Here is a 15751-nt window from a genome sequence, read left to right on the forward strand (position 1 = left end):
AATATGACAAACAAGGTTCTAGGAGAGTGGAAGGGAAAAGTTCCAAATCAAAAAGAGTTACTACTGGACTGAAAAAGTAAAAGAGAAAATTATAACTAAGAGAGCTTTCTACAACAACAACAACAACAACATATCCAGCCTTTATCCCACTATGTGGGGTCGGCTACATGAATTCTAGACTTCCATGTATTTCTGTCTTTTGTCATATCTTCATTTAGATCCATACACTTCATATCAAACTTTAATATCTCTCTCAAAGTCTTCTTGGGTCTGCCTCTACCTCTTTTTTTGACTAATTGTTTCATTTCATCAACTCTCCTCACAGAGGTGTCTCTTGGTCTCCTTCTCACATGACCAAACCATCTTAGTCTAGTCTCTCTCATCTTCTCCTCGTTTGGCACAACTCCTACCTTATTATGAATAACTTCATTTCTAATTTTATCTTTTCTTGTATGGCCGCACATCCATCTTAACATCCTCATCTCCGCTACACTCGTTTTTTGCTCAGGCTGGTATTTGACTGCCCAACATTCTGAGCCATATAGCAAGATTGGTCTTATAGCTGTCCTATAGAATTTTCCTTTCAGTTTTAATGGGATTTTACCATCACATAACACCCCCGATGCATTTTTCCATTTTAGCCAACCTGCCTTAATTCTATATGCGACATCCTCGTGAATTTCTCCATCTTTTTGAATCATTGATCCCAAATATCGAAAATGGTCTTTTCTTTGTAAGATTTGGTCTTCCAATTTTATTATAACATCATCCACTATTGCATTCTTACTAAATTTACATTCCATATATTCTGTTTTCTTTCTACTTAATTTAAATTCCTTAGATTCTAAATTGTTTCTCCACAACTCAAGCTTAGTGTTCACTCCTTCTTTTGTTTCATCCACCAACACTATGTCGTCTGCAAATAGCATACACTATGGCACCTCTGTCTGAATATCTTTAGTGAGTTCATCCATTACTAGAGCAAATAAGTATGGACTTAGTGTAGAACCTTGATGTAGTCCTATTGTAGTTGTAAACGGTTCAGTATCTCCTCCGCATTTTCTGACCCTTGTCTCTGCACCGTGATACATGTCTTTAAGGGCTTGTATATAGGCTATTCTGACTCATTTCTTCTCTAAAACCCTCCATAATACTTCTCTAGGGACCCTATCATAGGCCTTTTCTAGATCTATAAACACCATATGTAGGTTCTTCTGATAATCCTGGTACCTTTCCATTAGGCGCCTTAGTACGTATATAGCTTCCATTATTGATCTATCAGGCATGAAACCAAACTGGTTTTCCGAGACCTTTGTTTCTTTTCTGAGCCTCTGCTCTATTACTCTCTCCCAAAGTTTCATGGTATGGCTCATTAATTTAATTCCTCTGTAATTTTCACAGTTTTGAACATCTCATTTGTTCTTGTATATAGGAACCAAAGTACTCTTCCTCTACTTATCTGGCATCTTTTTTGATTTAAGGATCGCGTTAAATAATTGCGTTAGCCAGGAGATGCCCTTTTCTCTCATGCATTTCAATGCTTCTATTGGTATATTATCTGGTCCCACCGCCTTATGATTTTTCATCTTTTTTAATGCTTGCCTTATTTCATTTGAACTTATGCGTCGATAAAATGTATAGCTCACGTTCCCTTCAGAGTTACTAAGATGTTCCAACCTAACTCTTGTGTCGCCACCATCATTGAATAATTTTGTGAAATACTCCTTCCATCTTTCCTTAATTGCTCCTTCATTCACCAATACATTTTGATTTTCATCTTTTATGCATTTCATTTGATTTAAATCCCGTGTTTTTCTTTCTCTTGCTTTAGCTAATTTATATATATCCCTTTCTCCATCTTTTGTATCAAGTCGTTTATATAGATTCTCATATGCTTTTGACCTTGCTTCACTAACAGCTCTTCTTGCTGCCTTTTTTGCTTCTTTATAATTTTTTTGATTTTCTTCATTGTTGCATTGATATACAGCCTTATAGTAAGTTTTCTTATTTTTAATTTTCAATTGTACCTCTTCATTCCACCACCAAGACTCCTTAAGGTTAGGGGCTCTACCATTTGTCTCTTCAAGGACTACCTTTGCCGTGCTTCTCAGGGCGTTAGCCATTTCTTTCCACATTTGGTTTGTCTGTCCTTCTCCATTCCATTCCCTTTTACCCCTTAATTTTTCTTTGAAGATTAGTTGTTTCTCCTCTTTTAAATCCCACCACCTGATTCTTTGATTTTATTTTATGTGATTTTTTCTCTTCCAATTTCTTACTTAGACATCAAATACTAGAAGTCTATGTTGAGTAGTCAAACACTCTCCCTGTATCACCTTACAATCCCTACAACATAACCGATCCTCTTGTCTCATGCGGAAGTAATCTATTTGGGTGCTTGATGTGATATTTTTATATGTGATTAAGTGTTCATCCCGTTTTTTGAACCTAGTATTGGTTATGATGAGCTCATATGCCATAGCAAAATCTAGAATAGACTTACCCTTATTATTAATTTCCCCAAATCTATACCCTTCATGTATCTCCCTTTAGCCGTTTTCGTCTCTACCCACGTGCCCATTTAAGTCACCTCCTATAAGCACTCTTTCTCCTCTTGGTATCATTTGTATGAGTCCCTCTAGGTCCTCCTAGAATTTTGCTTTTATCTCATCACCTAACCCCGCTTGTGGTGTATATGTACTAAAGATATTCATAGTCATTCTTCCTTGACTAACCTTCACCATAATAATCTTATTCCCTATTCTCTTTACATCCACTACCTCATCTGCTAAGCTTTTATCCATAATAATCCCCACTCCATTTTTCGCTCGATCATTTCCTGTGTACCATATTTTATATCCAATTTTTGATAAAATTTTTGTTTTTTTCCCTACCCATCTCGTCTCTTGAAGGCACATAATATTAATTTTTCTCCTAACCATCAAATCTACCACTTCCATAGCTTTGCCTGTTAATGTTCCTATGTTCCATGACCCAATCCTTAATTTATGATTTTGTTTTTGGCCTTAACTTTGAATTTGATTTTGTTTTTGATTTTGAATTTGGTTTTGGTTTTGATTTTGATTTTGATTTTGGACTAGCTTCTTTACCCACATCCGTCCAAGCAAATGCGGGGACCCTTGCTCATTTGTCACTACATCCGGGCGTCGATGCAGCGGCTCTAGCTCACTTGATACTACACGCGGGCAGTGTAGTGTGTCGCTATGAAGGGTTACGCCCACGCCCAAACGATTTTTCATAATTTGTCTAGAGTTCGTGTTTTGGATCTGACTAAGTTTTATATTGGCTGTCGGCTACCTAGCACAACCCTCCTCCTTTATCCGGGCTTGGGGCCGGCAGTGGATAGAACAAAAGATGGAGAAAAGGGTATAGTTTGGCTAAAACAGAAGCAAAAATGACAGTTAGTGAAGTAAAGCCAAAAGTTAATGAAAATTTATACCATGATTTGATACAAAAGATGGAGAAATAAATACATACATACATGCATACATACATACATATATATATATATATATATAAACTAGCTAGAATAAGAGAGATAAACTAGTAACATGACCCTAGTGAAATTCATAAACAATGAAAACCAAAAGGTATCGGTAAATGAGGGGGCAAGGAAAGATGGAAAGAGTATTTGTCAAAGTTATTCTATGATGGTGGAGAAACAAGTTTTATATTGGCACATCTTAGTAACTTTAAAAAAGACAAAAATGCATGTTCTACAAATGTATATGTTCAAATTAAATAATACAAGTATTGAAAAAGATGAAGAATAGTAAAGCTTTTGAGCCATATAATATATTGATAGAAGCATGGAAATTTGTATGGGAGAAGAGGGCTTTTTTTGGTTAACAAAATTATTTAACATTTTCCTTAAATAAAAAATGATGCTAAACAAGTGGAGGAAGAGCACTATAATGTCTATTTTACGATGATAAAGGAGATGCTCAAAGTTATGGAAAGTATAGAGGCAAGCTAATGAGCCACATTATGAAACTTTGGGAAAGAGTGATCGACCAAAGATTAAAAAGAAGAACCTAGGTATTTGAAAACTAATTTAGCTTATGTCTGGTAGGTCAACAATGGAAGCTATATATTTGTTGAGGTGCCTAATGGAAAGGTGTAATAATACAAAATGATTTATGTATGATGTTTATAGATTTAGAAAAAGCTTATGCAAAGTTTCTAGATAAGTCATATGGAGGGTTTTAGAGAAGAAAGGATTCTAACTTGCTTATATATAGATTATTAAAGATATGTATCATGGAGTAGAAACACGTGTTAGAACATGTGACTACCAGACACAAGGATTTGCTATTACAATTGGATTACATCAAAGATTTGCTTTAAGCCTTTACCTATTTGTCGTTGTAGTGGATGAACTCACTAAACATATTGTGCCTTAGTGTATGCTATTTGCAAGTGACAGTTCTAGTTGATGAGACAAAAGATTGCATGAATGTTAAGCTTGAGATATGGAGGACCACTTTAGAATCCAGAGGGCTTAAGTTAAGCAAATTGAAGATTGAATATATGGAATGTAAGCTTAGTAAAAATATATGTTTGGATGATGCTATGGTAAAATTGAGAGATCAAATACCAAGAAATATCAATTTGGATATCTTGGATCAATCGTCTAAAAAGATGGCGAGAGTAATAAGGATGTTACCCATTGAATTAAGCATCTAGCATTTTATGCGATAGTAATATTCCGTTAAAGCTAAAACGAAAATTTATAAGGTAGCTACAAGACTTTGTTGTATAACATAGAATGTTGGACAATAATGTGCCAACATATGCAAAATATAAGTATAATGAAGATGAGGATGTTAAGATGGATCAATCATACAAAAAAAGATAAAATCAGAAATGAGATTATTCGTGATAAGATCAGAGTGGCTCCTATAAGAAAACAAATATGTGAGACATGATTAAGTTAGTTTGGTCATGTGAGAAGAAGATCAATAGAGGGTCTTGTGAGGAGAGTAGATGGAATGGAACAAGTACCTTGCAAAAGAAGTAGAGGAAGGTCAAAAGAACTTGGTCAATTAGGTATGATGTGAGTTATAAAGGCCTTACCTTACAGAAGATAAGACCATAGATTGAAATAAATGGCGAGCTAATATTTATGTAGCCAACCCCATATAGGAACAAAGGTTTGTTATGTTGTTTTTCTTGTATGTTTGGCACATGTTTAGCATTTGTGTTATTAGGTTTTAGTTAATATTTTTATTATTAGCTTAATAAGTAGCCATGTGATTAGCATGCGCTTTTACTGTAGCTGGACTTAAAAAGACTAGAGGTTGGAATGAATGAATTTAAGATTTGGAATTCATTTATAAATGAATTCTTATGTTTGGAATGATACAACTTAAAATATGAAATTCAATTGAATTTCACAAATGTATGTTTGGAATGAATCCAGAATTTAAGTTTCATTTGCTCTTTTTGCCTAAAATACCCTTGGTATAATTACCTTGTTAAAGTAAAAAAAATAAAAATAAATAAACATAGTCAAATATGGAGATTTATTTCACATCAAAATTGGTAGTCTTACACAGTAAAATATCTAATATCCTCTTATATTGATTTTAACAATCACAATTATTAAAATCAATGCAAGAATTAATTAGATATTTCACGGTCAAGATTATTATTATTCATTCCACCAAAGTATTGCTAAAATCCAAACTATCACATCATATATCACATTGTATAGGAATCCCTTTGCAATTCTTCCTGCTGCACTGCAATGGAGGTTTGTGATTCTTGCTGCAACGGAGGTTGCTGCAGCACTGCAGATGGAGGCAGCTCTTTCAACTACACGAAAAAACTCTAGTTTGGTGTTTTAAGGTGTAACATGATGGAAATATGAGAAAATGTGAAGGATATTTTGGTCTTAAAATAAGTCGTGTTTTAAGTAATAGAATTCATTTACAAATTCTCCTAAATTTGGTGGAATTTGCTTTGGCTTTGATCAATTCCATGGAATTCAATTCCACAAATTTTTTAATTCCAAACACACAAATTTGGAACTAGAAATGAATTCCACAAATTTTTGTTGGAGTCGTTCATTCCAAACACGTTGTAGAAGGATTTGTTTATGATCAGTGGGTAAGATTTATTATTGCCGTAAACCTAGTATAAATGGTCATCTTTTGAGATACTTTGTAAGCAGCCGCTATTCAAATTCAACTTTTCAGTTTTTCTTGAACCCTGGTTTTCCGATCATCATTCCAGCTTGATTTTATACTGTTATAGCCCAAATTCTATACTTATTTTGCTGATTCTTCTGTCCCACTGCATCAGCATGCCAATGTAATTACACTTGTGCCTGTTACTTTACTGGTCATTATGCTTTTTTATTTTATTTTTATTTATTTCTTGTTACCTTTTGCTAGTGATTCCATCTGAAATTTACCTTTTTTCCCTCCCTATAATCTGTAGCCGATCCAAGAGAAAAAGGACTGCTTCAAATGTGGAGAATTTAGAATCTGCTACTACAGGTATGGTGATTCAATGTATTTTTATGAAATTACATCCAGTGCGTAGTCGGTTGCTTGCTTCTATTTCCGCCTTTTTCCCTTTTTGTGATAAATAGTTATTATCAGGTTTCTATACTTCGTTTTTCTTTCTTGTTTCTCGGTTTGGTTGAGGACAGCAAAGAGGGCTGGGACTTATGCAAGTCAGGAAGGCAAAAAGCTTTGACTGCCATTGAAAGATCCACTTCAAATCATTTGGCAATTATATTAACATATATCAAATATGCAAATTGTAAAACAATGTAGTCTGTTCTTATGTTGGAAGAAATAGATAATAAAGATTTATGTCAGAATGAAGTATTATTCAATTCGATAGGAGTTGGCTAAGTATGAAAATTTGAAGTGTATTTGACTTCACTTCTTCAAAACTGAAAATTCCATAAACTTGAACACTATTTTTTCATATAGTTTCTGTTTTTGTGTGATAAGGCTTTTTTCTAACCCATGAAAATATTTTTTTTCTTTCTAAAATTAAGAGAATATGCAATTAATTCTTTGGAAACAATTTCCTGAATTTGTTCACGGAACGCATTCTATTGAGTATTAAAGCTCCAGAACTAGAAAATAGTTTTGAACCATAGCCAAACAAGCCCCAAATCTTCCTTCAAAGGATTAAGAAGTGGGTATTCTTTCAAGAAACCAAGTTAGGGAAAATGGAACCCTCCAACCTCCACAACACCCCCCCCCCCCCTTCCCCCGCGAGGAAAAAAAAAAAAAAGGAACTAGTATAAAAATTCTGATTTGTTCCCCTAATAAAAACAGAATAGGTAACAAAGTTTTTTGATTCTTCATATTCTCGTCCTCAACTGGAAAATCTCAAAAATTGTGAGTGACTGCACTCTCAGTTGAACCCTATGTTAAATCACAGATTTTTATGCTAGAAAAATTAGGAATACATTGCCATCTTATCATAAAAAAGTTCACAGAAAACAAATTGTTGGCCTCTAGATCTGAACCCAACTACCATTCACATGTTTGATAGTCAGGATCCCCCCTTTTAACCTTTTATTCAGATCAAATATCAGTATCATGTCACTGTCTAGCAATTAGTTTGAGTTTTATTTTTGAAACCAATGCAACTCCATGTGATGCAGGATTTAATTCAATCATTTAACTGCACCTTATCTTATATAAAATATGAGAAACTGGTCAGCCTGAGCTTGCTTTGTTCCCTAGTGAATGAGCATGACATCTAGCTTTCCTTTCAAATTATGTTCCAGACTCTAAGCTCATCTGTGAATGTCTTCATACTTAATGCAATATGCTTTTTATTTTTAGTTTTCCCCCTCTTGGCACTTATCACTAATGCCAGATGGGTCCCCTCATTTTCTAAGTTTGCAGCATGTGAAACTGCCGACCTGGCTTAACCTTCAATTAGCAAAAGACCTTTCCCTTTGACCTTTCAACATTCTTGGCAGTGTTTGGACTATCTGCAATATCCCAATGGGCCTTACCTCATTGACCTTTTTGTAGTTGTGAGAACTGTGGGGGCCAGTTCTGAATTTTGTTTTTGCTTTTAGGCAGGTGTTGAAGAATTAATGCATTTAATCTTGTGATGCATTAATCATGTATGGTCTGTACTAAATAGCAAGTAGAAATTGGAAGGCTGGGAATTTTATTTAATATTGAACAAGAATTTTAATTTCTATAATTGCATTTGTTAATGAAACTTTACATGTACTGGATTCCTTTGTGGAATATGGATCAATTCCTGGATCTATGTTGTAAGGGGAACTGCTGGAAAAATTGGCATGGTTAGCATCTCCTGATATACTCAATATGTTCTCTATATAATAGCAAGATATTTTTGTTGTGGAAGAAGAACTAATTGGGAGGCTGCTCGTTTGGTTGTTTCTGGGAACAGATTTTTTAATTCTTCTGATTCTAATCATTGTGTTTCCAAAGAAGTTTGTCATTCTTCTATATCAATATCCAAATGAAGTGTTCCCTTTTGCAATATCCATGTATGAATGGTACAGAGTAACAATTATACGATACACTATTAACGAAAGAGTTGCTTAAAAACCTTAATGCTTTTTTCTTTTCTTGATTTGTAGCAACTTGTCTGTAGAGAATTCATTTTTCTATTGTGTCAGGTCAAGGAACAAATGAAGGCAAGAAGGCTTTGTACCATTGTAATTATTGCAATAAAGATATCTCAGGAAAGATCCGCATTAAGTGTGTACTGTGTCCTGATTTTGATCTTTGCCTGGAGTGCTTTTCTGTTGGAGCTGAGGTGACTCCACACAAAAGCAATCATCCGTATAGGGTTATGGTTAGTGACCATATTTCCTGCTACTTTCTCTTTTCTACAAGTTATTTAGTGTGTATCATAGTCTTTAGTTTCTGGTATTAGTAACCTAAAAGCATTGTCAATGCATTCTCTCTCTCTCTAATTGATTCTTAGTATAATGTGTACTAGGAGTAACTGAAGCATTAAAAATTATATTGTCCTTCCAATTTTGAAGTAGTGAGATCATATATCATTATTCATGACTTAATTTTCTCTGTGTGCTAGGAGCATCTTTTACTCATTTCAACTCTTGTTGCATGTTTTGCTACAATGGATGACTAACTTTTACATTTAGATCCTTTTAACTTGCTCTTTATTCAATGAAGGATGTTGAGATTGATTAGTGACAAGACTGGAGGACATATATAAATAGATGGCAGCAATGATGATAAGTTAGACGTTGGAACAATTGAAAATGACAAGGTACTTCCGAGACAAAAGATCAAATGTGAGAAAAAGGAAAACTTACACCTAGTAGAGTTGTATTGGTTTGGTTGTGTTGAAGAAAATAACAGTAGATAGTATTTGTGTTTAGTGTTGTTGTTTATTCAGTTTAATGATGTATCTATGTTGTTAAGTTTGTTAGTAAGGCTCTGCTTCTCTATTTTAATAGTTGAGTATAAATATGAGCTATCTTATGTTTTGTTATTCATTCAATGAGAAACTTTATCGAGGCATTCTTTCTATCATTCTCTTCTTCTTTCTATCATTCTCTTCTTCTATTGTTTTCTAATCTTTGATTCTCACATGGTATCAAAGCTTGCTATGGCTTTCAATCCGAATGGTAGTGCTTCATCTTTCTCTCGATCTTCTGCATCTTCTCTTTCTGATTCGTAACTCGATTTCTCCTCAGTTGCTAAAGCACTTAATTACAACCTGATCAAGTTAGGAACGAGTAATTACTTGTTCTGGAAGGCGCAAGTTCTTGCCACAGTTAGGGCATATGACTTGTCGCAATTCCTCAATAAACATTTGCCTCCTCTTAAGTATCTACCACATCCTGAATTAAATTTGAATTCTGAGTCGAATTCAAATGTAGAAGGATCAGATACATCGATTCTTAATCCAGATTACATGAACTGGATCAGATCGGATCAGTTTCTCCTAGGATGGTTGTTTTCAACAATTGAGCAAGAAGTACTCGCTCAGGTAATTCACAGCAAGTCTTCATCAGAGGTATGGCTTTCACTTGAGAATTTGTATTCTGTTGGAGAGTCCTAAGTGAAATAGGAGTGTTATAAAGAGATAAAGAAGACTGCTAAAGTGCTGGCATAAAGTTTGAAGATTGAATCTCCTAGAAATCAGGAGAAATAATAGGAGTAGATTTGATTGTTATCTTTTATTGTTTATTGCTTAAGTTCTGTTATAGTTTATATTATTGCTGTATATTATCTTCTAAATATTAGGATTAGATAGCTTAGAACTTGTATAAATAGATGTCTATTCATTGAATCAATTAACAAGTTTGAGTTCTACAAACTTAGTTGAAGTTCTCGGGTGTTATACCCTTAGAACAAAATCTGTTCATGGTATCAGAGCTTGGCTCTATCTAGCCTCACGATCCAAGACAGATGGATCCGCAAGGCCGTGGGAATACAACTCCAATTCCAGCGGAGTCATTTGATAGTTCGGCTCTTCAACAATCCTCAATTCCACTGACTGTGGTGTCTTACAACACCCTGTCATTGGACAGCAATACCTTGCAAATCACCCAACATAGGTTAAACGGGAGAAACTTTAGAGAATAGTTTCAATCTGTAACCTTGGTGATAAAAGGCAAGGGAAAATATGGCTACCTAACTGGGGCAATTCCAACACCACCAGAAGATTCAGGAGATTATCAAAGATGGGAGGTAGAAAATTCAATCTTGATGGCTTGGATCATCAACTCTATGGAGCCAAAGATAGGTCGACCCTATCTTTTCTATAAAACGGTGAAGGAAATTTGGGAGGCTGTTCAAGAAATTTATTCCGATCTTGAAAATACAGCCTAATGTTTCGAGGTTAGAGCTGCAATTTGGACTACCAAGCAAGGCAGCCTCGGCGTGACAGAATACTATAACAACCTAATGGAGTTATGGCAAGAGATGGATTTGTTTTATGATCCTAACTGGAAGTGTGCAGAAGACAGCCAAAAGCATAGCAAGATGCTAGAAAAGGAGAGAATTTTTGATTCCTCCAAGGGCCCAATCCAGATTTGGATGAGGTAAGAGGCAGACTTCTAGGCATTAAACAATTACCATCTCTTCCAGAAGTGTTTGCAGAGGTAAGACGGGAGGAGAGCAGAAAAAGAGTAATGCTGCCATCTACAATGGAACATAACTCAGGATCAGCCCTTACTACTACAAAGAGGGAAGATAATTCTAATGAGAAACAATGGTGTGAGCACTGTAATCGACCCTATCACACCAAAAGTACCTGCTGGAAGTTGCATGGAAAACCCCCAAACTGGAAACCTAGGCCTAAGAAGGAGAAAGAGAGATCAGCCTATGCAACAAGTGCTCCTACTAGTGAAAACAGAACAGGTATGAGTCTAACTCATGATCAGCTTGAGTTTCTACAGAAGCTGTTACAAAACTCTCATATTACAAGGGAATTGGAGGATGTTGCACCAGGTCACTCAGCATCTATGGCACAAAAAGGTAATCAGCCTTTGTCTTTGACCACTAGAAAGATAAATAAGGATTGTTGGGTGGTAGATACCGGGGCATCCGATCATATGACTGGATCTACTGCCACACTTGATATTTTTCAGATTGAAGAAAAGGGGCTAAATATTTTGATGGCTGATGGAACACAATCATTGGTAAAAGGAAAGGGAAGTGTTTATGTGGCTGATTTATTGCTCAAATCAGTGTTATATGTGCCAAACTTAGAATATAGTCTGTTATCAGTGAGCAAATTAACAAAAGACTTGGATTGCATTGTGACATTTTTTCCTTCATATTATGTTTTTCAGGACCGACTCTCGGGGAAGACGATTGATAGTGCTGAGGAGAGGGATGGACTTTATTTGCTTTCCAATAACAAGAATTCTCCTAGTCAAGTTTCACATAGGTTTTCTCTTACAGCTAGCTTAGATTCTGAAATTTTATTATGGCATAGTCGTCTTGGTCATCCTAATTTTCCATATTTGAAACACTTGTACCCCAATTTATTTATCAATGAAGAAAAGTTGGTACTCAAGTGTGATCATTGCATTCTTGCCAAACAAACTCATAGTACTTATCAACCAAACCCATATACTCCATCAAAACCATTCCATTTGATTCATAGTGATATATGGGGCCCAGCTAGAATTCCAAACTTAAATGGTGCAAGATGGTTCATAACATTTATTGATGACCATACAAGGTTATGCTGGGTATACCTAATGAAAGAAAAATCCGAGGCATGTGCTATTTTTCAGATTTTCCATAAACTCATTTTGAATGTTTTTCAGTCCTCTATTTGCATTCTTAGGACTGACAATGGCCGAGAATTCTTTTCTTATCCATTCAGCCAATATCTAACTACCAATGGGATTTTTCACCAAAGTACTTGTCCTTGCACCCCTCAACAAAATGAAATAGCTGAAAGAAAAAATCGACGCCTACTTGAAGTGGCTAGATCCCTTATGTTCACAAGTTCCGTTCCAAATAGATATTGGGGGGAGGTAGTCTTAACAGCCGCTTATCTCATCAATAGGCTGCCTTCCAAAGTCCTAAAATACCAAACCCCCTTGCACAACCTTACATCTATTTTTCCTCACGTTCGGATTCTAAACAATCTTCCTCCCAAAGTATTTGGATGTGTAGTATATGTCTACCAAACCACTCTAAATCGTTATAAACTTGAACCAAGAGCCTTAAAGTGTATATTCATTGGGTATCCTCTTACTCAAAAGGGTTATAAGTGCTTTTGTCCAACATCACAAAAAGTTATTGTCTCACGTGATGTAACCTTTGTGGAGAATGAGTTATACTCCTCAAATACCAAACCTCAAATGAAGGACAACCATTGGGATCCTACTATTCCTATGCCCATTTTATTTCCAGTCCTTCAACCCATTCCTAATAATGATTCAAATCCAACAACTGCTGCTGATTGTCCTCAGCCAGCCTCGCTTGAGCCTCATTGTTCGAGCCTTCCTCCCTCTCATGAATCTCTAAACCCAGCTGGACCTATGGAAACTGATATAGCAGAAGACTTGAACATGGAAAAACCAATAAAAGTCTATTCAAGGCGAGGTAAATGTTCAGCTCCTCAACTCAGCCAATTGTTAGAATCGAGGGAAGGTCCAGCAACTGAGGGAGAAAAGAATGCTACTAACAGTGAGTTAGATCTTCCTATTGCTTTAAGAAAGGGCATCAGATCATGTGTGAAACATCCAATCTCCAATTACTTCACATATTCCAGGTTATCTCCTAAATTCAAGACCTTCATTACTACTTTGGATGGAGTGAGTATACCTCTAAACATCCAAGAAGCCCTAGCTGATTCTAAATGGAAGGAGGCAGTGATGGAAGAAATAAGGGCACTCAAAGGCAATCACACATGGGAAGTGGTTGATAGTCCAAAAAATAAGAAGATCATTGGCTGCAAATGAGTGTTTACAGTTAAATACAACTCATATGGAAGTGTGGACAGATATAAGGTTAGGCTTGTTGCCCAAGGTTACTCTCAAACCTATAGAATAGATTATGAAGAAACCTTTGCTCCAGTTGCTAAATTAAACTCCATTAGAGTATTATTGTCTATTGCTGTGAATTTAGATTGGGAGCTATTTCAATTTGATATCAAGAATGCATTTCTAAATGGAGAATTAGAAGAAGAAGTGTATATGAAAATTCCACCCGGGTTTGAGAAAAAAGAGAGGATTGGCAAGGTATGTAAGCTTCATAAATCTCTTTATGGTTTAAAGCAATCTCCTAGAGCATGGTTTAAGAAATTCAGCTCTACTTTGACTCAATTCGGTTACACACAAGGGAAGGCTGACCACACTTTATTTATTAAACATACCAATGGAAAAAGATGCATTTTGATTGTGTATGTAGATGATATAATTGTTACAGGGGATGATGTTCAAGAAATTGCAGCCCTAAAACAGAAGCTAAAGGCAGAATTTGTGCTAAAAGACTTGGGAACAATGAAGTATTTTTTGGGGATGGAAATTGCAAGGAGTAAAGAAGGTATGATAATATCTCAAAGAAAATATACTCTTGATCTTCTAAGAGATACAAGAATGATTGGATGCAAACCAAGATACACTCCTCTAGAAAGAAATTGGAAATATGTGAAAAGAGATAATGATCCTCAGGTGGATAAGGAAAGGTATCAAAGACTAATTGGAAGACTAATCTATTTGTCTTTAACTCGTCCAGACATAGCTTATTCTGTGAGCATCATAAGTCAATTTATGCATGCTCCAACACAACAACATATGGCAACTGTATACCACATTTTGAGGTACTTGAAAGGAACACTAGGTAAGGGATTATTGTTTCAAAGAGTAATGAAAGGGGGGCTAAAGGATATTCTGATGCAGATTAGGCAGGGTCAGTGATAGACAGCCGATCTACATCAGGTTTTTGCACAAAATTGTGGGGCAACCTAGTCACATGGAGAAGCAAAAAATAATCTGTAGTAAAATAATCTGTAGTGGCAAGAAGCAGTGCTGAGGCAGAATTCAGGGCCATTGCCCAAGGAATTTGTGAGCTAATTTGGTTAGTAAGATTAATGGAGGATCTACAACTACCTCTAACAAAGCCAACAAAGCTTTACAGTGATAGTAAATCAGCTATATGTATTGTTAACAATTCAGTACAACATGATAGAATGAAACATGTTAGGATTGAGCGAAGTTTCATACAACGGAAAATTGAAGAAGGAGACATCAAATTGACATATATTCCTATAGTAGAACAGGAAGCGGATGTGGTCACCAAATCTATGACAAGATCAAGTTTTGAGACTCTCATTAACAAGCTAGGAATGAGAGATATCTATTCCTTAGCTTGAGGGGGGTGTTGGAGAGTCCTAAGTGAAATAGGAGTGTTACAAAGAGATAAAGAAGACTGCTAAAGTGCTGGCAGAAAGTTTGAAGATTGAATCTCCTAGAAATCAGGAGAAATAATAAGAGTAGATTTGATTGTTATCTTTTATTGTTTATTGCTTAAGTTCTGTTATAATTTATATTATTGCTGTATATTATCTCCTAAATATTAGGATTAGATAGCTTTGAACTTGTATAAATAGATGTCTGTTCATTGAATCAATTAACAAGTTTGAGTTCTACAAACTTAGTTGAAGTTCTCGGGTGTTATACTCTTTAGAACAAAATCTGTTCATATTCTCGACAAGCAGTGGCTAAATCCTTTCAGTTGGAACAACAACTGAGGTTCAGTAAAGAAAGATTCTCTGTCTGTTAGCGACTACATTTTAAAAATTAAAACAATTGGACATGCTTTTGCTACTATTGGTGAACCTGTAGGCGATAAAGATCTACTGTTAGCTATATTAAATGGATTGGATCATGAGTATGAAGCTGTTGTCAGCTTGATTACTTACCAAATGGATGAAATTAATATTGAGAAGGTGCAATATCTCTTGCTTATGCATGAGCAACGACTAGTTACCAAAAATCAGTCTATTCTCTCATCTGTTAATTCTGATATGGCTAGTTCAATGAATGTTAATGTTGCTTCATATGGATCAAGATCTGGTGATAGATTTGCTAACAGTAGAGACAGTTTTGATTCTCGAGGGGGTGGTCATGTGAATAGAGGGAGTCGTGGTCGTCGTGGCTAGTTTGGTGGTCAATGTATATACTGTTAGCTTTGTGGCAAACCTGGTCATTTGGTTGACAGGTGTTATCATCGTTTTGATAGGAGTTTTCAGAGAGTTTCTCCTCAGAATCAAA

The 15751-nt window shown here is 35.6% G+C and overlaps 1 protein-coding gene across 7 annotated transcripts in view; it reads left to right on the plus strand.

The window, feature by feature from the left end:
* Window positions 1–15751, plus strand: part of LOC127811310 (transcriptional adapter ADA2-like) — a 67265-nt gene that overhangs the window by 32010 nt on the left and 19504 nt on the right. For 5 of the 7 annotated variants that reach the window (XM_052351052.1, XM_052351048.1, XM_052351047.1 and 2 more), the window contains exons 2-3: window positions 6463–6521; window positions 8654–8832. In XM_052351052.1, the coding sequence (XP_052207012.1) occupies window positions 6463–6521; window positions 8654–8832 (238 nt within the window). Of the gene's footprint in view, window positions 1–6462; window positions 6522–8653; window positions 8833–9176; window positions 9274–15751 lie in introns of those variants that run through there. The other 2 variants (XM_052351054.1, XM_052351053.1) reach the window with 2 other exon arrangements.

The sequence above is a fragment of the Diospyros lotus genome, chromosome 10, assembly GCF_014633365.1.
Source record: "Diospyros lotus cultivar Yz01 chromosome 10, ASM1463336v1, whole genome shotgun sequence".
Classification (NCBI taxonomy): Eukaryota; Viridiplantae; Streptophyta; class Magnoliopsida; order Ericales; family Ebenaceae; genus Diospyros; species Diospyros lotus.